Raw genomic sequence first — 27,686 nt, 5'->3', positions numbered from 1 at the left:
TCCATGTATGGCCACAAGACTTGTTCTTGAAATAGGAGCAGGAGAGTCACATACCACATTAAAGCCAAAATAGGTAGCTTTTACCTTCCACCAGTGAAAAGCAGGAAACACTGAAGCCCTAGGGCATGACAAAGCCATGAGCTGGAAGGAGCCCAGGCCCTGGAATCTCCACACAAGGAAGGCTGCCTGCCAAATGTGAACACCCACACAAGATGTAAGCAAGAAGCAATCTTTTATTGTGTTAAGCCACTCCTAGGAACTTATTTATTATAGCAGCTAGTGATAACCAACTAAACCAACGTGGTATAGGCTTACGATTTGGACAGCAGTAGCCCCATCCCTACTAAAAAGTGAAAACAAATTGCATAGCACTTCTTCAATGTAAACTGTGTTTTTGTGAGCAAGGAGGAGATAAAGACACTCAGAGAAACAAAAGTGAAGAGCTGTTCAGCCAACATGAGAGATTTCCATGCCGTGCCAGATGCAGGGGGAGCGTTATTAAAGGGATTACATAGATTGCTTAGTGACAGTAATTTTGACCTCCTATAGGCACCATCAGCTGTTAAACAGTGGGAAATTTTGATGACCTTGTTCTAATTTCCATTTATATTTATTCTAAATTGGACACCTTGGAGATTGTTTAAATAAGAGAGGAAAATTCACTGAGTAATCTTGACAGTTCTGCCACTGTCTGATTGGGAAGCAGCTGAGGCTTACAAGAGGCACAGAGACACCTGGGCTGGAGCCCCAGGTCTGCCATCAGTTCAGTTTATGTACCAAGGCAAGTCACTTCATCCTCCTGAGATTCAATTTCCCCCTGTGTCAAACGGGGAGTCACCTGCTGCCAGGTGCATCAGGGACACAAGAGGTAACCCAGTGGTGTGACTTGTTATTGTGCAACTGCATACATAGGAATGTCACAGGTGGTGCCTCTGTGGACTTCTCACTAATTCAGACTTGCTTTTCTTTCACCTGTTCATCACTGAAATCAAAAATGATTCTTTCATTTCCCAGAATGAAATGAAAGAATGCAAACCATGCAAATCGAAACAAAATTGGAATTGAAGGTCAGTCATAGCTGGGATAGGCTGGCTTCAGGTCTAGCTGGATTCAGCAGTGAAGCAATGTCACCGTTGTGCATCTTCACAGATGTCCTTTGAGGGAATGGATAAAGAAGCCTTGGTACCTTGTTGGGTGGAACACTACTCGGCAGTAAAGAGGAGCAAATGATGGACACACAGCATCATGGAGAAGTCCCAAATACATTATGCTGAGCGAAAGAAGGCTACCTCAGAAAGCCACATGCTGTCCAAGTGCACTTACATAACACCAAATCAAACCAGAGGGATGAAGAACACACCGGTGACTGCCAGACAGAAGGGACTGGAAAGAGTTTGACTATAAAAATTTTAATCAAGGGAATTGGAAGAGGGGTTGATGGAGCTCTTCTGTGTCCTGACCGTGCTGATGCTTACGCAACTCTAGGCATTTGCCAAAAACTTACAGCACTCTATACCAAAAAGAGTGAAATGCACTGAAAATAATTTTTTTCCTTTGAGGGGGAGTCTTGCTCTGTCGCCCAGGCTGGAGTGCAGTGGCGCGATCTCGGCTCACTGCAACCTCCCCCTCCCAGATTCAAGCAATTCTCCTTCCTCAGCCTCCCAAGTAGCTGGGATTGCAGGCATCTGCCACCACACCTGGCTAATGTTTGTATTTTTAGTAGAGACGGTGTTTCACCATGTTGGCCAGGCTGGTCTTGAACTCCTGATCTCAAGTGATCCACTCACCTCAGCCTCCCAAAGTGCTGGGATTACAGGCGTGAGCCACCGCGCCTGGCCAAAAATAAATTTTAAAGTAATTTTTTAAGATGTATTTTCAGCCATCATCCTGCTCTGTCTTCTACGAAGCTGACTTTATTCTCCATGTCACAGTGAGATCAGCATTTTCAAGCTTCACATTCTCCTTCTAAAATCCAATGAGAACTAGTGGAAGTCTATTTTTCAAAATTACAGGGGCAAACCCTCAGTACCTCTCATTGCACTGATGAGGCATGTGGTGGGGCATCTGCCCATCCCTAAACAAATCACTGTGGCCAGGGGGATGCCTGTTCTCATTGGTTCAGCCAGGGTCATGTGCCCCTCCCCAGGAGCCCGGAAGGAGAATCAGCTTCAGCTGAAATAGGAGAGGTGGGGGTGGTTCCCCAAAGAATCATCATGGGGTCATTTCAACAAAAAGAACAAGGGAATTCTAGGTAGGAAACAATACAAAAATCTCTATTTTTCAAATAAAACAATTTACACCAAGTCAGTACTGATTTCTTCCTGCCAGCACTACTCTCAACACTGTAGGTGTTGAAAAAGAAAAGTCAGGACTATGCCTGAGGTCAGAAACCAGACATTGGAGCAATTACCCTGCAGAAACGTGTTACCTTTGCAATTTGACATACTGTGTTCAAAACACAAGTTGGAGATTCTGAACCCAGGGCCTAAAATAAACCAACATTCTCTGAAGAGCTAATCTGTTTATTTAAGGATCCCAAGTCTGCAGAAGTGATCTCAGCCGGCAGGGACAAAACAGAAGTAGACTCAGGGCCGGCTTCATGTCACGCAAACTGTGCATTCCAGGGCCGCACGCTCAGAAGGAACCATGCTCTGCTTAATGCTGTGCTGCCATGCTCTTCACCTCTGAAATTCTTAAGAGTTGCATCTTTGAACTTGTGCTTTGTAAGTGAAGTCTAATGAGACGGTCACGCATGGCACAAAAGCAGAGGAGAAATGTGCAATATGCTCGTCTGCTATTTGCTCCTTGCCGCACTATTTACATATAGCATTCACAGTGCCCCATAAGCATCATGGTCCCAGTGGATCCATTATGTGTGGAGCTCAGCAAGACTCAAAGCGAGTATAGGTAAGTGTGTTGCATCCATGACAACTAAACAGGGGCACTGACAGCTCCGCGAAACCAGGCTGCCTACTCAAACCAGAACTTGCTTCAAAGGCAGAAAAAAGGCAAAGACGTTCTACAAAACACAACAAACCACAGAACCCTGTCAGGTCCTTGGTTACTCCTGTTACTTCCTGTATTCGTCAGCCACTTAAACGCTGAAAAGGATGACACAGAAGGAACAGCAAAGATCAGACAACCCCTAGCTCCTCTCTTTTCAGTCCTTCCTCACCTACCAGGAGGCGAAGGGAGAGGTCTGGTAGAAGGAGTATCAAGAGGTGAGATGAGAAAGTGCTGAGGTAGTTCTGTGCGGCGTTTCCACTGTCCTGGTAGCAATGATATACCCACGACGCACGAGCTATGAAATATGGATTGTGTAACTGACGACTCTGTATATGTGTTAATTGCTCTTATATTTGCATTTAAAACTGATATAGCATAATAAAAAGATAAATGATAAAATCCATAGTAATGATTTAAGATTTTAATTTTTCTTTTTCAGAATGGACTTAAATAGCAAGTAAAAACACCATGATAAGTTGAAAGAGGGGCCGCAGAAGGAAGGAAAGGGGCTTTCTATTTTCATACTTTCATGGCATCTTTTCTCTCATTTTGGAACAAGGGGCTGAATTTTCATTTTTCCCTGAGCACTGCAAATTGTGTAGCCAGCCCTGAGGACATGTGAGTTAACCCAGCAGAAATATAACCATGCCACAATCCCCAACTTTCTCCCAACACTTAGGCCAGAGGTTAAAAAAGCAGGCTCCAGGGACAGTATCTGGGGTCATGGACATATTTTTATTTACCTACTCAGTGATTTTCTAAAAACTGAACTAGTCGCACAAAAATCCAGATTTCTGACTTCTCTTTAAAAATACAATAAGCTTTGACTCGGCTGCGCATGCATTCCTACCCAGCGGTAATCAGCTGGATCAGCAGGGTCACTGCTGCTCTCTTTAGCTGGCACCTGCATCCTAAAGCTCACCATCGTCCCCACCATTCCCTGTCGCCCCACTCCAGCTCTCACACTCCCATACATCCCCTGCCTGCCCTCCAGTCCACTTTCTGAAAATGAGCCCAACACTGAGGAGGGCAGAGCTGGGAGAGGGAGACACAATTCCAGGTGCAACAGCTTCAGACTTAGACATTTATTCTTCATGAATGTAATTAATCCTATTTGCCTTATGTAGTGGGTTGAGTAATATCCCCCAAAAAAGATATTTCCAGGTTCTAACCCATGGTCACCTGTAAATGTCACCTTACTTGGAAACAGAGCCTTTGCCAAGGCAATTAAGTTAAGGATTTCAAGATGAGATCATCGGATGACATAAGCCCAACGACACCCACCCTAAAACCAGTGACAGGCGTCCTTATAAGAGAAAGGACAGGGAGACTTGAGACACACAGAGACATAGGAGAAGGCCACATGAAGACAGGAGAAGAGAGTGGGGGAATGTGTCTACAAGCCAAGGAACGCCAAAGATCACTGGCAACACCAAAAGCTGAAAGAGCAGCCTGGGACAGCGCCTCCCACAGTCTTCAGAGGAAACAACAGGGCAACACCTTGATTCGCCTCCAGAATGTGTGAGAATCAGTGTCTGTTGTTTTAAGCCACCAAGTTTGTGGTAACTTATTACAACAGCCACAGGAAACGAATGCACGTTATAAACAATAAAACATCATTTTTCCTGGCTAGTTTGGGCAATCCGAAATCGCTCGCAGAATATCTTTTGTTCTCTTTGGTTTTGTTTTTTGTTTTTTGTTTTTTGTTTTTTAAGGCAGTTCATTATTTTCCCACACACAAAGTAACTAGAGAAAGGAAAAATTAATATTGTCCAGTCTTAGTGGCTGTTCCAAAGAGAACTTGCTTTAGTGAATCTGTAAGACAAGTTTTTAAGGGTTAAGTGTTTAAACAGCATGACTTCAGACGCCTTCAACATCCCTTTTACAATCCTGTTGAATCTCCAAGTGCTTGGAAACCCCTTTTCACCTACCAAAGCATTCTACAGTCTTAAAAAAAAAAAAAAAAAAAAAAAAAAAAAGCCTACTCTCTGAATTAATTTCTCAGATCACATAAGGGTCCCTGTGACGCAGGAAGTGAAGAGCTATGAAGAAATGCAGTGGGTGGAGGGCACAGCCTGCTTCTGAAGAGTTGTGCTTAATTGAGAAAAGAAGACAAAAGTCTGTGGGAAAAAAAAATCGATGAACAATAAAAGAAAGTAAAATATGTATTGTTCACTTGCCTGATATAACAGTTGCCAGATCTCAGAGGAAGAAGAGAGGAATAATTGGCTGGCAATTATCACAAGCTTATCAGTAGCATCCAATGCATAAAAATAATAATAACAATAATAGCCATTGCTTGGAATTTGTCACATACCTACTGAGTGCCAGTCACTGTTCTAATTGCATTAACATGTATAAACATGCTAAGTAACATGTCCTGATACATGTATTAACATGTTTTAAATGTATTAACATGTATTAGCTCTTTAGACTTTTATTCTTTACACAATCCTATGAGCTAGAGTATTCTTTTCATAATATAACCATCTGATATGGTTATATGATTAATATTATTATATAATTACTATCTAAATAGATTTGGGCAGGGCTCAGTGGCGCACATCTATAATCCCAGCACTTTGGGATGGCTTGAGGTCAGGAGTTAAAGAGAAGCCTGGGCAACAAGTGAGACCTCATCTCTACAAAGAAAATGTTAAAAAAAAATAACCAGGCATGACAGCAAGTGTCTGTAGCTCTAGCTACTTGGGAGGCTAAGGTGGGAGGATCGTTTGAGCCCGGGAGATCGAGGCTGCAGTGAGCCGAGATCACACCACTACACTCCAGCCTGGGCGACAGAGCAAGACCGCATTTCTAAATGTATCAAACAAGTTACAATATTATAGCCATTTTATAGATTCAAAAATGAAGGCACAGAGATGTTGAGAAACTTGCCTAGGGTCACACAGCCAGTAAGGGGTGCAGCCAAGAGCGGGCCCCAGAGTGTGGGCTTTACCCCCTGTTCTGCCGGGTCCTGGCATCTGTGTGGTTCCTGCTCCTCTTCCTCTGCTTGGGGACAGACTCAGCTCCTTCCTGGTGAGCCACATGTGAGCTGGTTCCAGATTTCACCCGGAGCAAAGAAGGGCTCAGGTGCTGCTTTTAACCGATAGCGCGACCTCGAAACCCGTGGACTAAAAGCCACGGAGAACTCGGGAAAGAAACAGCACCTCCCCTTCACACAGACCCCAGGGCTACGCCGTGGACCCCACCCTGGGTAAAAACCCTGAACAGCAGCCTTGGGAATCTTGGTGCGGAGGAAAAACACAAAGCCTCAGTCCCCTTTTCCTGGAATGCAATTCAGAGCTTATCCTGTGTCGCTCAGAGTCAGCGGAGGACGGAGCGGACTCCTGGGACAGCACCGCAGAGGGAGCTGACCCAGGAGCCCCGGCTGAGCCCACCCGGGCCAGCCTCTCCCCGGCGCTGTTCCCGCCCCGCTCCCAGTCCCGCTCCTTCCTCCGCGGACCTCGGGCCTCGCAGGCAACACCGCCACCCAGTGGCCGCCGCCGCCAGCGCTGCACGAGGAGCCGGTGGTGCATCCATCCCCTCTTCCAGAGATGAAACCCCGATTTGGGGTGGTTTAGGGCAATCTGGGGACTTTCACCAAGGCCCACTGCTGCTTTCCAACAGAAACCCCTTAAAGCGCGACTACTCTCTAGGACCAGATTCTTTGCAAATCACAGAAACCCAAACCAGAATAGGCTAAGGGGAGAAAGGGAGTCACTGTTCCCAAACCACCAACCTAGACAGAGGAGACAACAGGCGGCAGGCAGCCAGCACCGTGTGGGTTCTCTGTGCTCCGGAAGAACATGAAATTCCATTTGGAAGCGGGGACGCACCCACACCACACGCATCCCATGACCCGGAGAAACACCTGGGTTTTCCATCAGTCCAGTATGACACAGATCATCGGACCACAGGGACAGCCGCCGAACAATGACCACAGGCTGCCAGCAGGGCCACTGCATTGAAACCCTCTCTCCCCTTCCCTTTGTCCACTTCCCTCACCCTGAGAAATCGCAAAGTGGAGAACTGATTTTTGCCTGTATCTGTCGCATTCCTTCCAGTGAAGATCAGGTAGTTTTATGAAAGGGCTTTTCTTCCCTTTGTGTTCAGAGGTATTCACTCCACAGGGAAAATCTCTAGTCCCTGGCTTGAAAGCTGTTCCTGTTGTTCCCTTTCATTGACCACCTGAGTGTCCAGGGGCTGGGGGAACGCTTTAAAAGGCCAATCTCAAGAGAGATGAATACAGCCTGTGTCGGTGACAATGAGTGGCTTGAGGACAAAGCCACATCAGCTCTGAGACATCTGTTAGGGAATCGTCCCAGGGAAGTAACCAGCCCATTGTCCCATCTCATTCCAGCCAAAAGCCACTCAGACCTTAATATCCTCCTCAAGTCAGTCCCTCATAGGACCCCAGACCCAAGGGTGGAGGGAGCTGGGGTTCTAGAGAAGGAGGCTTGGGCTAGAAGGTCAGCCTGCCTCTTGCCTGGCTGGGTTGCCTGGTGAGTGACTCAGCCCCACTTAGCAAGACAGGAATACCATCTGCTTCCTGGGGTTCTGTTGCATTCAATGGGATGGATCAGGCACACTCATTTGTCTAACTCGCATTGGACAGCTATAACAAATCCATCATAGGCTGGGAGGTTTCAACAACAGACATTCATTTCCCACAGTTCTAGAGGCTGGAACACCAAGATCAAGGTGCCAGCAGATTTGATGTCCGGTGCATGCCTTCTTCCTTATGGACACGCGTTCTTGCCGTATCCTCGCATGAGGGAGGAAGCACTGGTGCTTCTTCCTCTATTTATAAAAGCACTCATGGGGACCACCCTCGCAACCTCACCTAAATCTAATTACCCCTCGAGGGCTCCACCTCCTGATACCATCACACTGGAGATTAGGGGTTCAGCAAATACGTTTGGGGGTGGGGTAGAATGTGAACATTAAGTCCATAACAGTGTTCACTCAGTACCCATTAAGAGCCAGTCCTGTGCCCAGCACTGAAGTTGCAGGGAGAATACAGCAAAGCAACACTGTCCTCACAGATTTTAGACTAGTTTAGAGTAGAAGAATGAACAAGCTATTCCAGTAAAGAAAAGCAAGAGTCATGAGGGCAAATGTACTGAGGAGAGGCCCCAGTGCAGTCCTGATGAAGCCAGAAGAGACAGGACCTGTAGTTCATTGAATGGTGCCCCCAAAACACATCCACCTGGAACCTTACTTGGAAATAGGGTCTTTGATAACATAAGCAGGTCATATTGGATAAGGGCAGACTTTAAATCCAATGACTGGTGTCCTTAGAAGCAGATGACAGAATAGAGACAGGGAAGGTCATGTGAAAATGGAGTGATGAGGCCACAGCCAAGGAATGCCTGGAGCCACCAGAAGCTGGAAGAGGCAGGAAGGATCCTCCCTCCCCTAGAGCCTTCAGAGCAAGGATGGCTCTGCCAACACCTTGATTTTGGACATCTTCCCTTCAAAGGAGAATAAATGTATGATCGATGCCCCAGGAGACAAACACAGTAGCCAAAGGACACCTGGAATAGCCAGGCCCCAGGGGGGGAAGAAGGCTCCCAGCAGAGGAAACAGCATGCGCAGGAGAACGCAGAACCGTGCTGTAGCTGCGAGGGTCTGGTGGCTGGGCAGGGGTGAGGGCACCATGCTGGACTGGAAAGGGAGGAAAGGGCACGTCCTTCAGGGCTGGCGGAGGTCACTGCATTGTGTTTGGACTTTATCCTGGGGTAACGGGAAGCCACCAGAGTGACTGAGGTCCCAGGTTCACAGCACCATTTGATATAACACGGTTAAGACATCACTCTGCTATTATGGAGAATGGACTAAAAGCAGGAAAGGCCAAGACAGGAAAATGAACGTGATGGCCCATCCCTGAGGGGAGGGTGACTTTGTTTTACAAACGGGCCAAAGACAGTCCTTGTAGACTGGCCCGTTTACTTCTTCAGAGTGGGTTAGGGCCATCCATTCTCCAAGACCCCCGGGGCCAAAATCCAAATTTTACACAACCCATTGTTTTAAATGTAGCCCAAATAAGCCGATTTTTAGCTATGTAGAGCCCACCTGCTTTATATATCCTGAGAAACTGCACCCAGCATCGACCAACCACAGATTTTTTCAAAAACCGTGGACAACAGAAGACTCTAGACAGCTGCTGCCCCTTGGAGCCCCCTGGCCCAGAGGCAACCCATGGTCCTGCTGTGTGACCTGGACACTTAAGCCCCCTCTCTAGCTCTCCTTTTCCCCAGGAGTTCCTTCTTCCCTTCCTGGTTGGCTGGTGGCCCAGGTGATGGCCACAGTCTCTGGAAGGTCTCCTGCTGTAGGAGACGTCCCCCGCATGGAACCTGTCAACGTGCTGCCCAAGTAAAGCTCACTGTTCCTGATTGGGCCTGAAATCCTCAAACTCACCACAGCCTCTACTGCAGAAAAGGCCACCAGGATGGAAAGGAAATGAAGAGACAGTGGTAGGACTTGGACATCGATTAGCTATGGTGGGAGGGGAGAGGGTGCTGAGAGGCAAGAAAAGACGAAGAGGCCTTTTGAGCTTAGTCTTGGGCACAAGGGTGGACCCATCACTGGGACAAGGGAGGTCAGTATTTGGGAGAAGGTGATGAGCTCTGCTTGGGACGTATTTAGTTTTTGATATTTGTGGGCCCCCATGTAGAAATGAGTTAGATGCTGATGCTGGAGCTCAGGAGAGACCTGTGAGCTAGAGGGAGATTTGGGTGTCAGCTGAAGACAAGTGGTGACAGAAGCCATTGGGAAAAGTGGCCCAAAGAGAAACGTGCAGAGTGGGAAAGAGAGGAGGGAAAGAGAGCCTTGGTGGAGAGAGGTTTTGGTGGGAGGGTCTGGCAGGGGGCAAGCCTGCAGAGAAGGCTCAGGGGGCATCCAGGGAGAAAGAGGGAAGGGAGAGCAGGTGTTGGAGAAGGCAGGGAGACCCTGGGAACACGAGAAGGAGGGAGACATCACTCTCATCAGTGCCGCTGAGCCGCAAAAAAGCCAAGCCTGGAGAAGTGGCCCCTGCATGTGGCAACAGCCTTGGCGGCCACAGCTTCCATGGCAACAGGGTGGCAAGAAGCACGATGAGTGAGCAGGACAAGAGGAAGGGGTACACAGAGAACAGGCAACTCTTTCAAGAAGTTTGCTTCAAAGGGAGAATCTGAATAGGACATAGCGAACCCTCCCCTTGGGTCCGGTCCCATCCCTCTCCTGGTTGTACCAGGTCATTCCCTTCCAACCTCCCCCGGTGCAGACCACAGTGGTGTCCACTCTGGACGCTGAACCAAACATTTCCTGTAGAGTCTGGAGCTGAGGTGAGGGCACCAAATCTTCAGCTTTGTTCAACGCCCTCCCGGTTCCTAATTCCCACCTCCCCCATCAAATAGCATTAAGCCGATGTTTATCATACAGGTTGCCAGGACAACAGAATGTCAGAGCTCATATGCTCCATTTTGAGCTCATATCGTCTTCATTGGAAACAGGTCAGCAAGGAGGGCAAGTGGCTTTTTCAACCAAGTCTGGAATACTGACAGGTCTTGTCTAGCATGAGAACAGTCACTTCAGAAGAGAGTAATTCTCCTCCCCAAAAGCAATCATCGGATCACACAATGACTCCTCTAAAGCTCAAAGGCACGGGGACAGGCCAAGTGCTGAGCTCCTCAGAGTTCTTTTCTTCTTATGAGGCATTTGTTGGTCGCCTCCCCAATGTCTACACTCTTCTCTCCCTTTGTGGAGAACCTTGATTTGGTCATAACTGGGCATGTGACCTAGGGCAGGTCACTAGGGGAGAGAGAGAGACACTGGGTTTGTGCAGAGGCTCCCTGGAGCGTCCCCCTCTCCCCGTGAACAGCGTGGTAGGAGGTTGGAGGCCTGAAACCCCCAAATGTCACTGTGCTGTGTGGGGAGCTCAGAGCTGCAGGGCCCTGGAGTGGGCTCAACACCATGAAAAGCAAACCAGGAAGTCAAAGAAACTCGGTCCTCACACAGTCCGAGCTCCTGGGTCAAACTGCTCCATCTGATACAATTGTAGAGCCACAACTCATTCCATGAGGCCCAGGAGAGAATCCACAGCATCCCATGTGGTCCTATGACCTGCACAGAAAGAAGAGGAACTCCCACTAGCAGCTAGTAAGCCAGAGAGCTCCACCTGAAAGGCTGGAGACAACAACAACAACAAAACAGAAAGTTCTTAAAAGACACACACATACACACACACGCACACAGACTCACACGCACATGCGCGCACACACACACACACACGGGGGCAGGGAAAGAATGCAAGAGGTGAACACCTTCTTAATGTAAAAATGAGCCAACTTCAGATCAGAAAAATGGAGGCCTCATGTTTCCAGAATTCTCTGCAAAAATGTCAAATCTCTGATCAATAACTTTCAAATGCCACAATCCGTGCGTTCAAATAATAATTCTTTGAAGACTTAGTAAATAAATATATTGACAAACAGATTAATTGCTAATCACTTCTCCAATATTGTCATTACTTCCAAACAATTAGATCCAAAACAAGGCAGTTTGCACCGGAAAGCGTCCCATTTCCCCTGGGCGCTGCTTTGAAAGTCCTCGCTCCTGCCTGGTTTGAGGCTGCTGCTCCCACGGCCACGCATTCTAGGGGCATCAAAGGCTCATGTTTTGATGAGAATTCAAAAGGCTTCTTGTCAGCTGGGATGCTGTGCTTTTTTCTGGGTTTTGTGTGTTTGCGTCTTTACCTTACCCACATGTTCTGGGCCTGTGAAAAATGTAAGCAACTGGCAGATGTGTCCTGAGAAACCGCTGGCATGACTTACTCAATTTGCAAAAATTGTAAATACAATGGAACTGGTGCCTCAGGCTACGACATCTACCCCTTGTTATCAGCTATCTCAGTGGAAACGATGCCAGAAGAGCTCTCTGTTTTGAGTTGCAGGCAGGTAACCACTGTCTACACCAATGGGCCCAGGGCAGGAACTGGCCCAACGGGGTTTTGTTTGAGCCCCGTTGAAGCTGGATTGTTTTCCCCCAAAACTAAGAGATTGCCACGTCCACATCTCACCTTTCAAGCCGAAAGGATCCAAAGACCAGACTTTTGGAGTCTAAGGTAGCTAAGGGAACACGATCTCAATTGTCACTCTAGGGCAGTGGTCCCCAACCTTTTTGGCACCAGAGACCAGTTTCCTGAAAGGCAAGTTTTCCATGGAGGGTGGAGGGCAGGGATGGTTTCAGGATGAAACTGTTCCACGTCATAAGGGGAACACAACCTAGATCCCTCACATGCACAGTTCACAATAGGGTTTGGGCTCCTATGAGTCTCTAACGCTGCCGCTGATCTGAACAGAACGGTCGGGTCCCGTTCTGTTGCCCGACATAGTGAAATGCTACCTCTACTAAAAATACAAAAAATTATCTGGGCATGGTGGTGCACACCTGGAATCCCAGCTACTTGGGAAGCTGAGGCAGAGGAATCGCTTGAACCTGGGAGGTGGAAGTTGCAGTGAGCCGAGATCACGCCACTGTACTACAGCCTGAGCAACAAGAACAAAACTCCGTCAAAAAAAAAAAAAAATGACTCATTTTCAAAAGTGACTACACCATTTTACATTCCCATCAGTACATAGAGGATTACAGTTTCTCCACATCCTTGCCAAAACTTGGTATCGCCAGGTTTTTCATTTTAGTCATTCCATTGGTTGTGCAGTGGTATCTCATTATGGTATTAATTTGCCTTTTCCTAATGACTAACAGTATTGGGGATATTTTCTGTCTTCAAAACATAAAATGTAAAAGTTTGGCTCGGTAACAAATCGAAATTGAGAGATGTCACATAACAGTTAGGACCTCTGGTTTCTCTCCCCCAAAATCAGAAAAATCTACCACTTCTTTGGTCTACATTGCATGTATCCAGATCCAGCACCTCTTTTCCAGAACTCTCCATTCCTAATTTTTCTGATTTAGACAGGCAAGACCAATGCATATGCTGAATATCAGTAGCACCTTCAGTGGGGCCTGGGGCAGCATCTTTAAATCCACACACCAGTGGTTCCAAGTCAAAGATAAGAGCCTTCCTCTTACGTGGAACAAATGAAGTTATAAACGAGCTCAGGTGAGGTTCTACCACCCGATGGGTCTGCTGAAAATTTACCAAAAACATTTTGGTTTTCAGAGGTTTTGGAATCTGGAATCACAAATAGAAAGATAATGGGTGCACAACATCTGCTCCTTCTAGACAGTGTGTTGCTTTCCATATTCCCCACAGTCCCAATGTCTAAGACCAGCCTGACCTGAGAGCATTTTCCCTTGTCCCTATGGTGCATGGTGTTTTGAGAGCAGGCTCATAGTTCATTTAAATGCATTTGTTTCCATTTAAATCAGCCAAAGACTGAGGTCAACTCAGCTCCCGCCTTGTGGCACCGTTCCTGTACTTAAACACAGGCATGGAAACAGGCCTGAGCTCTTTAAAGAGCAAACAAACCTGTCCTTCTCCTAGCCAAGCTCACCCCGGCAATCCCACCGGGACCCCCTAATGTCCACTCCAGTGCAACAGGCCGGTTCCACATGCTAATAAAAGCTGACTGTTTCAAAGCCTGCTGGCAAATCTTATTAAAGTAATCCCCCTCCCTGAACCCAGATTATTACAGCCACCTTTATGGTAGAATAAAAATTAATTTTCTCAGCTATAATAAGAGCGATAAGAATGAATCACTTGGGACCAAATAAAGATTACAATTAGCTCCAACAGAATAAGTCTAAATTTAACGTAGGCCAGCAATTTATTTGCTCCTATTTTCTCTCTGGTGCCTGCATGAATGAGGCTGCTGGATCAGACCTCCTCGCCAGCTGGGCCATTGTTGATACAGTTACATGAGGGGCTCCAGCAGGACGGTGAGGCTCCAAGCCAGCCCCCAAAAGGCCAAAGCTCAGTGTAGGACCCAGAGACATCACAAGAGAGTCCAGGCAAGGGAGGCCAGTCCTTGTAGAAAAGGTGAATTGTGGTGCCCTAGACCGGTGGCTTCTTTTGTCTTTTTTTTTTTTAAGGCAGGGTCTTGCTCTACTGCCCAGGCTGGAGTTCAGTGGCACAGTCAGGGATCACTGCAGCCCTCGACCTCCCAGGTGCAAGTGATCCTCCCAGCTCAGTCTCCCAAGTAGCTGGAACTATGGGCACAAGCCATCACGCCCAGCTAATTTTGTTTATATTTTGTAGAGACAGGGTCTCACTATGTTGCCCAGGCTGGTCTTGAACTCCTGGACTCAAGCGATCCTCCCACCTCTGCCTCCCAGAGGGCTGGGATTACAGGTGTGAGCCACCGCACCTGGCCAGTGGCTCCCTTCTGATCACTGGACCTATGTGATAATTGAGCCCCTCGGTATCCATCCCCCTCCTGGTAACTGCACCCCAGTTTTTCTTTGGGAACTACCTTCTCCTCCCTCTCTCCCATGTTTCAGGCAGTGGCAATTCCACCCTCATTTACAAGAATGAGTACCTGATCCAAGCCCAGCCAATCAGAGACCCAATGTAGGTCAGCGGGAATAAGGCGTAGGATTTCTGCTTGAAACATCTGATGAGAATTCTTTATTGCCACTGGGCTTTACTATGGAGATATCTTATCCCCCATGTGAATGTGTAAAATTAAGCCAATCCTCAGAGGAAGTGCAAGACAAAGAAAGATACTGGATCCTGGTAACACTATTTGAACCCCTGGATCAAGCCATACCTGAAGCTGTAGCTCTCTGCTTTTCAACTACATGAGTCAATAGCATTCCCATTTTCCCTGTTTAATGTTTTCTATCTCTTGAAACCAAAAATGCTCTTACTAATAGAATCTCTTCTCAGGATTTCTAGACAAACCGTCCCATCATCAAACTGTGTCCTGTATGATAATAAAGGGGGTGTCTAGCTTTTTAGAGGGTTGAGAAAACAGGATTCCACCTGCCAGGACATGATATCCCAGATCTAGTTCTCAGGCAAATGAGAAAGAGGGTGATACAATGCTGAGATAATGTCCCATCAAGACCGTGGGTGCTCCCTCAGGGTTATCTGGACAAGAAGCTCTCAGCTTCCCATAGTACCTGGGGCTCTCATCTGTAAAGGGAAGAGTGGCCCCAGCCTCAGCTTCCCATTCCCTGAGATCTCCAGGTGTGGGCTGCCGGCTTCCTTAGACAATGTCCATAAATCCAAACTGTCTGGTGTCAAAAGCTTGAGAATTACTCCACCAACAAGGCTGCTTCCTCTCAATCAAAACTCAGGTGAGCCAGGAGTGTATGCATTCCTGTTACACTAATTGTTATGCAAGAGAAATTCTTGTACCCAGCGCATAACAAGTGACCAAGTGGACAGACCCCACTTTCATGACAAAAAGGAACATAAATGTTCCTGAAAAGGCTCTGCTTTGGGGACATCTCAGGCCAAACAGCTGCAGTATAGCAAGCACCTCTGTCCACTCTCTCTTGGTTTGGACACAGCCCCTGCCCTCTGGGGTCCAGCCTCTCTATCCTCAGAGAGAAAGGCTTACCCCAGATCAGAGGGTGGACAGGCTGCCCCCGACCCCATTCTGAGTCAACAAGAAGGAAGGCAGCCCAGCCCAGCCCTGAGGGGAACCAGAGAGTCAGTGCCCATCTCAGCGGGGTGGGGAGGGTAGTCTGAGGTCACCATCAGCTGTGGATCTGTGATGGGTCAGGGTTAGTCTGTAGCCACATGAAGGGCAGCAGGGTGTGTGGCCAGAGCAGAAGAGAGGCTTCCAGTCAGTGTGGCTCAAAACCAACCAGTCCTCCTGGGGTTTGAACATAAGATGGCAGCCTCGTTAACGTGGAGGCGTTGGGACCCATACTGGAGAGCCGAGTTCTCATTATTTCTCCCCTCATCCTCTGCCTGTCCCTCTAACTGTGTGGATGGAACGATTGTTCACTATCATCATTAACAGCATCTACTATGTGTTGTTCATAGTACACTGCCACCGGCTCTGAGCTAAACACGCTACATGTGCCACCATCTCTGCAAATCCTCCCACCAGCCCCGGGAGCCGTAGTCAAAGGGACAAAATTCTCCCCATTTTACAACTGAGGAAATTGACATTCAGAGGGGACACAACTCTTATCCAAGGTTCACCAGGACAAAACCAGGACCTAAGCCACCTCCAACTGATGCTCTTACCACTGGGCCACCTGCCCTGAAACCCAGGATTATATCATGGCCTCTGGGGACAACCGGGGGACCGCAGTGGGTCAACACCAGCAAGAGAGGTTAAGGACATCCAGTCCACTAACTTCCAGACTCATTTTTTTTTTAGCTATACAAACTGTTATTCAAATAACATTTTAATTGATTATGTAATATTTTTTACAAGAGGATTTTTATAATACAATGAATATACCTGGACCAACCATCCAAGTTAAGAAACAGGTCACTGCACATGGAATCAACCCAAATGCACATCAATGGCAGACTGGATAAAGAAAATGTGGTACACATACACCATGGAATACTATGCAGCCATGAAAAGGAATGAAATGTCCTTTGCAGGGATATGGATGGAGCAGGAAGCCATCATCCTCAGCAAACTAACACAGGATCAGAAAACCAAACACTGCATGTTCTCACTTATAAGTGAGAGCTGAATGGTGAGAACACACGGATGTGGTGGGTGGGGGATAACACACACTGGGGCCTGTCACAGGTGGGGGTGGGAAGGGAGAGCATCAGGAAAAATAGCTAATGCATTCTGGGCTTAATACCTAGGTGATGGGCTGATAGGCACAGCAAACCACCATGGCACACATTTACCTATGTAACAAACCTGCACACCCTGCACATGCACCCCAGAACTAAAGATAAAAGTTGAAGAAAAATAAATTCATTAAAAGTTCTATTTGAAAAAAAAAAAAGAAAGAAAGAAAGAAACAGGTCACTGCCAACGCAGCTGAAGTCCTCTGTGCTCCCCCCCAACCACAGTTCCCTCCTGACCCCAGAGGTAAACCCTTTCCTCAACTTGGGATTCACCATGCTGTGAGTTTTTTTACTTGTATTGTAGTATATAATGCCTACATAAGGTAAGATACGTTGTATCATTTCTAGATTTTATATACTTAGTATTGTACTCTATGATTCTACAACTTGCATTTTCCACCCAACATTATGTCTACGAAAGTTACATTTATTGACACACATTGCCGTAACCCACTCACTTTGCTACTATTTGGTATCCCATTGTATGGAAATACCATATGGATCCATTCTCCTGCTGGAAGTTCAGGTTGGTTCCAAGTTTCTGTGATTATATACAATGTTTTAAGAAACAATTCTCACACATGTCTTCGTGTTTATATTTGCATTTCCACTTACCTAGGAGTGGAGTTTCTGAGTTGTTTAAGGGGAAAAAAACACCCTTACAGAGAAAGCTGATGAAGAGAACCACTGAGAGCTCCCCAGATGCAGCAAGGAGGGCAGGTCGGGGCCCCTCAAAGTCACACTGGCCACCCCTTCTGGCAGCCCCAGAATGTGAAGGCTCCAGGTGGAAGCCCCGCCCCGGAGGTCACTTGCCAACAGGTGGGAGACTCCACTAGGCTGATGATGGAGGAGGATTGAGATGATGAGGGGATCTGTCCCCACGTTGGGAAGGCAGCACTATCCTTTGATGATGACCCCCTCACTCAGGCCAGGACTCCTCACCAAAACCCAAAGTCCTGCTCCGAGCCCTGGAAAAGGCAAGGACAAAAGACTGAAGGGGAGCACCCCCACTTCTCAGTTCTGCCCACTGGGAGAGCGCAGTGGATCCATGCTCCCGTTGCGTGGTGATCTTGCACAGCAGAGACTGATGGGCAGTGGAGACTCAGCCTTTTACATAGATGCACCTGCAGCAATGTGAAGCTGCAGGTGAACTTAAACAACCGTGCCTAATAGTCACACAGTGTGCACTCCGGGCAAGGTGCTTCAAATCACTTTCGGTGTACCAACCCATTCTAATCCTCTCAACAACCCAGGTTCTACGATCAGCTCCATCTAAGAAGGAAACTGAGGCACAGAGAGGGGAAGTCACTTGCCCAAGGTCAACAGATGGGAGTCTCCGCCTGGCTGATGATGGAGAAGGATAGGGATGACAAGGGGATCTGTCCCCAAGTTGGGAAGGCAGCACTATTCTTTGATGGGGAGCCCCCATTATGCTTCCAGCCCTCTCACCACCCTGCCAGGAACAAGAGGTAGGTGGGTTGTGGTGGGTAGGTAAAGAGAGAAGCCCTGGCCAAAGGCTCTGGCTGAGAAAGAGGGGATGTACTTATTTATGGGGGACCTTAGGGAAGTCACATCAGGCCTCCTGCCCTGCTTCCAATCCTCCCATGGCTCCCATCTGACTCAGAATAAAAGCCCAAATCCTCACGGTGGCCTGTAGTACGGTCTGTGGGATGGTCCTTCTCGCTGCTCTGTCCCCCTCGCTTACGTCACTGCAGCCCCCCACTTCGTGTCTAGTGGACATCTGGCACCATTCTGCCACAGGACCTTTGCGCTTCCTGCCCCCCATCTCCGGGAATGAGCTGCCCCAGGTCTTTACACAGTCAGTCCCTCCCGGTACTCAGACCTCAGCTGACACATCAACTCCTCAGTGCTGCCTTCTTTGACCACCTTCTAGAAAACAGCTTCATGGAAGCCAGGTTAAAGGTACACAGGACCTCTCTGTACTCTTTCTGCAGCTTTTCTCTACATTTAAAATTGGTTCAAAATAAAGCATTTTAAAAAGGAAAGAAAAGAACTCTTTAGCTTCGTGTATTGAGGAAAAGCAAGGTTAGGATGCCTGACATAGAGCAAAAGAAAGAGTGGAAAGAGACGCTGCTCAGAATCAGGGCAGGAGCAGGCCATGCAGCCGCTGCCCCTAATCCCCACCAGAAGGAGCTTGGATTTTATTCTCAAAGGGGCCTCAAGCAGGGCAGCAATGAAGCACATCAGCGATTGTCCTGTAGAGGAGGAATTAGATTTATCCTGTGTAATCCCTGGAATCTAGGATGGACTTGATGGGGAGGCAGGTTTGGATCTGTGTAGAAAGAATGTTCCAACACCTAAAGACAGAAGAGGAGGTAATGAGCCCTATTCCTCTGAGTTGGGCAACTTGAAGCTAAGGGAGTGCTTGTTGGAGAGAATATTCAGGGAACTCAGTATCCAGGACAAACTCTGCTACTCTAAGACCACCTGTGTCCCCAGAAAAGCCAGCCAGGTGAAGGGGATGCTGATCTTCCATTTCCACGACATCCGGGGGGTGGTAACCCGGGGTCCCCTGCCTGTTGTCCTAAGTACCTCCATTATAACCACCTCCAGAGCATCCTCAGTCTCTGGAGCCACTGCTGGGCAGACGTCAAGGGCTGCAAACTGCTGGTGTGCATGACAACAATTGGCCAAGTAGCAACTGCTATCTTTAGACGGGGAATGGGGTCTCCTGTTCACTCCAAGTCCCATCACCCCTTAACCACCAAGAGGCAAGTGACACAGAATCTGAGGCTCAAATCCCAGCTCTACTGCCTTCTAGTTGTGTGACCTTGACCAAGTGATGCCATCGTTCTGTGCCTCAGTTTCCTCATCTGTAAAATAAGGATCATGGTACCCACGGCATCAGGGCTATCGTGAGGATTGCACGAGTTAAGATGCACACAAGCATTCAGAGCAGTGGCTGGAAAATAATAACAGTGTTAACAATTCCTATTATTGGCCAGGCGTGGTGGTTCATGCCTTTAATCCCAGCACTTTGGGAGGCCAAGGCAGGCGGACCACTTGAAGTCAGGAGTTCGAGACCAGCCTGGCCAACATGGTGAAACCCCATCTCTATTAAAAATACAAAAATTAGCCAGGCGTGGTGGTGGGCACCTGTAATCTCAGCTACTTGGGAGGCTGAGGCAGGAGAATCACTTGAACCTGGGAGGCGGAGGTTGCTGTGAGCCAAGATTGCACCACTGCACTCCAGCCTGGGTGACAGAGTGAGACTCCGTCTCAAAACAAAACAAAACAAAACAAAATTTCTATTATTATGCACCTTCACGTAGACACAGCATCATCAGTTGGATTCACGCCTGTGCTGATTCCCTAACCCCTAACCTACTTCCTTCTGTGCGTACGCTGCCTGGCTCCTGGCACTGGTGGAGTCTGCAAGCCCAGGAGGATGCCTTCTCGAGCCTGCCTAGAGCACACAGGAGAGGAAAAACCCAGAGCAGAGCACTAAATAAACCTGAGCAGCTAACCAGCCCCAACTCTGCCTGCAAGTGTAGACAGGCAAGTGCCCCCGGACTGCCCCCTCCAGCTCCAAGCAGCATCCGCAGACCCCCCCCCCCCCACAGGCAGCCGGTGCTCACCAGAGGCACTGTGCACAAAGAAGACATTTCTCAGCTAATTTTTATTCTAATTTCTGAAAGAACAGGCCAGGCAACCTAGTCAGTCATTAGCATTGAAGAAAGAAACATCTCATCCCAGTTCCTAACCCCTCAGACTTAGCTGAAAAATGACAGCAGCCTCTGGCAACTTCACTCATTTGAGCTGGAAGAAAAGATCTTTGTGCCTCCCTGGCGAGGGTTCACGACCTCTCGTGCGGTTCCCAGCTTAGAGAATTTGCCCCGTTCAAGCCCTGCTGGCTCAGTCTCTTCCAGGAAGAAGTAGCTGAGCCCCTCGGAGCCTGGGTGCAGGAAGCACCTCCTCAATGCAGCACAAGAGACCCCGGGAAGCCCAGCACCACCTCTGGGGCCCACAGGACCACTTTTCCCCTGTTCCTCGCCCTCGGGGCAGGAGGCAGCTTTGCCTTCCAAACCAGGCTTCTGAGCAAGGAGGAAAGAAAGAGCCTCCCCTCTGCTGCCTAGAGTTGGTACTGAATCTCGGCAAAACCTCCAATTACTCTGGAGGAGCTATCGCTGCTGATCTCCACATCCCAAGAAGGTGAGACCTCGTTACTGTTTCCAGACGCCCACGCAGAAGTCAAGGCTGGTTTGCATAGGACTAGAGGCTGGGACGTGGCAGCCTGCACCTCGAATTGGAGCAAGACTTTCAGAGAAACAAAACATAATCAATCCCCTGCACACACTCAGCTAAGCTCTCTGCACACAAGTATACATGAGTTTGCACGCCACCCAGGCAGGTGCTGGATGACAAGAACAGAGGCCAAAAAAGATGCACTGATCCTGGGGATGATGATTTGAGTTCAATCGGTGTTTGTTGAGAGCCTATCATGCACTAGAAGACAGAGACACAAAGAGATGTCCTGACAGAGAGGACGTCTGGCCGGACACTTTGGCGACACACAGGACTGGCTACGTCATATGCGGGGCCCCGTGCAAAATGAAAAGGCAGGAGCCTTTCATCAAAAAGTTTTAAGAATTTCAAGAGCATGACACAAAGTTTGGGGTCCTTCTGAGCATAGCATCCCCTGCAACTGCTCCAGTCCCATGTCCGTGAAGCCAGCCTGGGTTGCATGTGGCAGAAAATTAACCCAAACCACTGGAGAGAGGGGAGGGGAGGAGAGGGGAGGGGAGGGGAGGAGAGGGGAAGGGAGGGGAAGGGAGGGGAGGAGAGGGGAAGGGAGGGGAGGAGAGGGGAGGGGAGGGGAGAGGAGAAGGTAAGGGGGGAAAGGAAAGGGGGGGAAGGAGAGGGGAGGGGGAAGGAGAGGGGAGGGGGAAACGGGAGGGGAGGGAGAATGGGGAGGGGGTGGGAAATGAAGGAAGGGAGGAAGAGAAGGAAGAGAGAAAGGGAAGGAGGATGTAATCCCAGCACTCTGGGAGGCCGAGGTGGACAGATCACGAGATCAGGAGATCAAGACCATCCTGGCTAACACAGTGAAACACCGTCTCTACTAAAAAATACAAAAAATTAGCTGGGTGTGGTGGCAGGCGCCTGTAGTCCCGGCTACTCGGGAGGCTGAGGCAGGAGAATGGTGTGAACCCAGGAGGCGAAGCTTGCAGTGAGCCGAGATTATGCCACTGCAGTCCAGCCTGGGCGACAGATCGAGACTCCATCTCAAAAAAAAAAAAAAAGGGAAGGAGAAAGGGAGGAAGGGAAAAAAAGGAAAAGAGAAAGGAGGGAGGAAGAGAGGGAAGAAGAGGAGAGGAGAGAGAATGGAAAGAAGGAATGAAAGAAAGAGCAAGGAGGCATCAAGAAAGAGAAAGGAAAAGGAAAAGAGAAATATATGGATCATATAACTAACTATCTAGGAATTGGTTCCATCTGACTGGACACAGGTTCAAATCATCCTCAAAACCAAGGTTTACTGACCCTCACTAGGTGTCAGCCACTGTTCTAAGAGATTTATATGTATTGACTCATTTACTCATCATCACGAGCCCCTGTCCTAGGTATTTCTATGTCCCCATTTTTAAGATGAGGAAACTGAGGCACAGAAAGGTTAGGCAGTTTGCCCAAGATTCCAGATTCAGTACGCAGCCACGCCAGGATTCAAACCCAGGCACCCTCACTCCCAGCTCACACGAGAGATGTCAAATAAAAATGCACACAGCCCACATCCTGAGCACGTGCAGGCTTCCAGAAAAGCAGGCGCTTTGGTAGACACATCCTGCGCCCGCTGTCTGCGGAGGCAGAAGGGTTAAAGGAAGAGCTCCCCGTTGGTTTAAGGTGTATTCATTAGGGACGGCCCATTCTAGACACCCTCACCCCCACCCTCTGTCCTTTCATAACTCCTCAATAGCACAGAAGACAACAGGATGGGGAAATGGCCACAGTATACAGAGCCCACTGTGCCAACTCTGAATCCTGACAGATTTCTGCAAGGTAAAACCTGTAGGAACAGCTCTTAGGGTGAGTGCATTTTAGACATTTCTCAGTGACTGTCCCTGAGTGGAATGCAACTATCCAGATACATTAGCTGTGCCATCCATCAGCCCAGCAGGCTCCAGAAGCAGAGGCCAACCTCCTCAAAGATGGTGGCGCTCAGCCTGGGACTCTCCAGAGGACGCTGGGACATCTACCCACAGGTCCCCAGAGGGCACCCCAGGAACAGATCTACAGCAGAGCTTTTCATTCTTAACGTGAATTTCTTGCTAACCTTTAAAAATGAGGAGTTCAAGCCCTGGCATCCTGAAGAAATGGCTGATCCCACATCCAGAGCAAGACATGTACCAGATGAATCTGGAGGATCTTGTGCCAAGATGTAGGAAAATGCTCTTACTGATGGGGATGCACCAAAAGGACATGCAAGGCAGCTGGAAGGAGCACCTGCTGGGCGACGATGGAATGATTTAGAGCATCCAAACAGCTAATGACTCCGTGGGTTGAAACCCATCAAATATACTAAAATTCATGAGCTCACAGTGATACTAACAAACCAGCATATGGAGAGTCTATCGGGCTGTATTTCTGGTTTCTCTTGAAAACCTGGAAGATCTGAGAGCATTAGACCTACACTCTCATATGATGACAGTTGAATGGAGCTGGGAGCAGCTGTCCCCCTTGCAGGCAGGGCACAGGCTCTCCACTTTGCCACAGTCCTCACCACTCCCTATTACTGCACCGGAGAGAGAGTGCTCATTGTTTGTATATGAGCACCTGCTTCACTCCTTTATGCCATGTACCTGCTACTTCGGTCTAAAATAGCCTTCTGATCTGGAACATCCCTCATGTAGCAGTTCCTGGAGGTCAGATCTGGCCTAGCTTCTCTAGGCTGCTTCCAAAAGACCGATGATCAGAAGGAAATATCATGCTATTGAAAAACGATGGGCCACATTCCCCACCCAACCTCCCTGCGCCCGCCACACATCCTCTGGCCTGCCCGCTCTCTGCCGTTTGGTTGGGGTTCTGTACAGAGGGACAGTGGGCTATGATTTGCATTTTCAAAGGCTCATTCTGGCTCCTTGATGAGAACAGACTGGAAAGAGATAAGCATGAGAGAAGCAAGATGCTAGAAAGAGCTTCAGCAGATTCCAGGCAGGAGATAATGGGGCTTGGATCAGGGTGGAAGAGAGAAGATGGGCCAGAACCCTGGGAATTCAAAGCTAGAGGTGGCAACTCACGGATGGATAGGACGTGGGATGTGAAAGGAAGAGAGAAGCTGGGATGACGTCAAGGTTTTCAACCTGAGCAAACTGGAAGGATGGAATTGCCGTCAGCTGCCACGTGTGTTCTGGGAAAGTATGATTTTCATGTCTACTTAAATTAATTGAAATCCCAATTAACTTTTATTTAAAATCACCATTCCCAAGCAGCTGTTGCCTGCCTCCCCTCATAACCTAGAATGAAAATGGCACTGTCTTGTAACGGTGACCCGGTTTCTCTATGACTAACAAACAGGGATGCCAAACGGGTTGAGTGCCAGCGAGCCAGGAGCATCCGTAAGAAAGAATCTCCCTTTAAAGGGCCACTGCTGCAGGATTCTTCTGCAAACCCCAGTACACACCCACCTTTTGTCACGCTCAATTATGTCTAAGAAGATGTGAGCAGTGTCTCAGTCCATCTTCCCAAAATAGCCCAGAAGAGCAAGCAGGAAATATTCCACCCCGAAAGGTCTTTCACTGAAGAGTTGCGAAGCTCTGGAAACAGGTGCATGTAATTGAACAGCCTCGGACACCAGTACCCAGTGATGGGCCACTTGATGTGACATCGTATTTCATTTCTATAATTGCTCAGCCTGTGCCTTGAGTCAAGGAGACATCCTAAAACCGTTTCTCACATCCACACACCCATTAGCAGATGAAAGGGAGGTGCTCTCCCAAAGCCTCTAAATGTACTATGCCTCTCATTGTTCGGTAAGACCCACAACCACCGTGGGGGTGTTGCAGGGGGGAGGTCAGAGTGTTTCTCTGCGAGGCTGGCTGCTGTTGCCATGGTAACCAGAGGCCTACCAGAGGAAGCGGCCACTGAGAGACAGCCCCACAGGAGACCTGTGGCTGGAAGCTTTCCGAGTAGAGAAGTCTCACCTCCCTGGGGTAGGGGGTGGTTATGTAGACTTGAAGAGGGCAGTCTAACTCACATGCCTGGGCTCAAACCCGAGTTTCCCTGCTGATTAACTGTGTGAACCCTGGAGCTTACTCAAGAGCTCTGCACCTCAGCTTCCTCATCTGTAAAATGGGAGGGACCATGGGTGTAGCAGGGAGCTAAGGAGACAGGCAATGTGCCCAGCAAACAGGAGCCTTCAACAATCCTGCTACAATTCCCAGCCACTGTCCACACCGCCACCTCTGTCCGGGTCTCCCACAAGCCATGCCACTGCCCGCCAGGAGATTTGGCTGGACATGGGTGCGGGAAGAGCTGCTTTGCACCGTTTGTGATGGATGGTGTCTTCCAGAGGGTCATACCAGTAGATCCATCTCACATGACGTTCTTTCCTACAAGGATGGGCCAACGTCCCTTCCCTTTGAGTCTGGGTGGGCCTGGGACTACAGGGGAAGGGACTCCATGGCCCTTGTGGGGCAGTCATAAAAGGAAATGCAGCTCCTACTTGGGCCTCTTGGGATGCTCACCCTTGCAACAGCTGCCATACTGCAAGGAAACCAAGCAGCCACAGGAAGGCGGTCATGGAGGTGTTCCAGCCACAGCCCAGCTGTGATCCCAGCAGACAGTAGCATCAACCCCCAGACATTCGAGTGAGCCCTGAGATGACTCCTTTGAGCTGCCTCGGATGATGACAGTAAGTGGAGCAAAGACAGCTGTTCCTGCCACACCCTGTTCCAATTCTAAACTAGTGAGCAAAATAAATGGCATTGTTCTTTTAGGTCACCAGGTCTTGGGGTAGTTCATTACACTGCAACTGTTCATGAGAACACAACTCTTAGAAATGTTAACTTTGAGCCTCACTCAAACTGCTCACTATAAAATTCCTTGAGGGCTCAGCCAGAGGACAGACTCTGCCAAGGAAGCACGTCTCCATTAGCCCTTCAGTGCTGGACCTGGAGGGAAGCGGAGGTGCTGACTTCTGCCTGTTGTAGTGTCCATTTCCCCCGAGAATGGAAATTCCAAGAGGACAAAGACCACATCTGAGTTTTCCCTGCCTAGGACAGAGCCTGGCATATAGTAGGTGCTCAGAAAATATTGGTCAAATGAATAAGAACATCAGATACAAAAAGAACAGAATAATTAAGATTCTAAAGTGTGGGAATGAATGTTTTCACCTGATGAGAACTAGTAGTAACCGCAATAACTAAACTAATAAAAGCGAGCTGCAATGATCTAATCTTACTACCCCTAAAAGAACAAACACCTGGCAAGTAGAGGAAGGCAGATAAAGTGGTATTTTTCTTTTCAAGGCTGCTTCTGAGTCTATGAAAAGACAAAGAGCATCTTATTCCAAATAGCATATAAAACTGAAGGATTATTAAAATATATAATAAAGAATCTGAATATCTCCTGACCACAATGTTCAGTTTAGGATTAGTCATAATAGCAGAGAACTAGAATCAGTTTTAAAAGCCCATCAGGTGGAGAAGAGCTAAATAAATCATGACACGATGGACTATTACACAGCAGGTAAAAAGACTGAGGTAAGTGTAAATGTGCTAACATGATCAGGTCTACAAAATATATTGTTGGCTGGAAAAAAGCAAGTTGCGGAATACTATGTCAATATAACATTTAAATGAAAAAATTAAATGCACAAAAATAATATATTGTTCATGGTTCCACAAATAAGGAAAAATATAAAAACATTAAATTCATGATTGTATTTGCCTCTGGGAGAGGGGATGGAATTGAGGATGGTGCAAAAGAGAACTTCAATGTTTTCTGTAATGTTCGGGTCCTTTTTTACAAAATAATAAAAGACCTGCTGCAAATGTGACAAAATGTGAACAGCTGACATTTCTAGACGCAGAGTACACTGATGTTTGTTGTGTTACTCTTTGTAATTTTCACGTTTTTTTATTTCGCGAAATAAAAATTACAATTAAAAAAAAAGAAAGGTTTTTCACATCCTGCTAGTAGAACTGTAATTAGCAACCACATTTTAAAGTACAGTGTGCGATAATTTATTAAAATGGCAAATGCATAACCCCTTGAGCCCAGCAATTGTATGTCTTAATATTTACCCTGGAGAAAGGCTAAGCACTCAGGCAGATAACAGGATATTAGCCAAGCATTGCTCGTAATGGAACACACTTGGAGACAGCTTAGATGTCCACAAGTGGGGAATAGCTAAGGTGTCCAGAGCAGTTCCATGTTCCAGAACAATATACAGCAGCAGCAAAGAACAGAGTGGATGACGTCTGTGAATTGGTGTGAAACCATCTTCAGGATGCACTGTTGAGGGAAAACAGGCAAGTTGCAAAAATATTATGTAAAGTATATCTTTGTTAAAATACTGTATTTTTCTACAGGTGAATATATACACACTTACATATATAACTATATATACTTATACTATAGTATACGTATATACGTATATAAGTATACTAAGTATAAGTATACTTAGTATACTTAGTATAAGTATACTATAGTATAAGTATATATATAGTTATACATATGTGTGTGTGTATATATTCACCTGTAGAAGTATAAGTATATAAGTATATACTACAGTATATATATACTTATGCGTATGTATATACTATAGTATATATATACTTATGTGTATGTATATACTGTAGTGTATATATACTTATGCGTATGTATATACTATAGTATATATATACTTATGTGTATATATACTTGTAATATACTTGTATTATAAGTATATATACTTGTAATATAAGTATATAAATAAGTATATTACAAGTATATATACTTG

At 47.5% G+C, this 27,686-nt stretch overlaps 1 protein-coding gene across 3 annotated transcripts in view; it reads right to left on the bottom strand.

The window, feature by feature from the left end:
- TMEM132B (transmembrane protein 132B) overlaps positions 1-27,686 on the bottom strand; it is a 1,306,862-nt gene that overhangs the window by 320,547 nt on the left and 958,629 nt on the right. Inside the window, exon 1 of one of the 3 annotated variants that reach the window (XM_050747886.1) lies at positions 10,257-10,561. The exons of the other annotated variants lie outside the window; for them this stretch is intronic. Coding sequence (XP_050603843.1) covers positions 10,257-10,308 — 52 coding nt within the window. The 5' untranslated portion in view covers positions 10,309-10,561. Of the gene's footprint in view, positions 1-10,256; positions 10,562-27,686 lie in introns of those variants that run through there. 3 annotated transcript variants of the gene reach the window in all.

This window comes from Macaca thibetana, chromosome 11, assembly GCF_024542745.1.
Source record: "Macaca thibetana thibetana isolate TM-01 chromosome 11, ASM2454274v1, whole genome shotgun sequence".
In the NCBI taxonomy this organism is placed as follows: domain Eukaryota; kingdom Metazoa; phylum Chordata; class Mammalia; order Primates; family Cercopithecidae; genus Macaca; species Macaca thibetana.
Note: the sequence above shows the minus strand (reverse complement) of the source record. Positions and strands in the feature narration are given on the sequence as shown.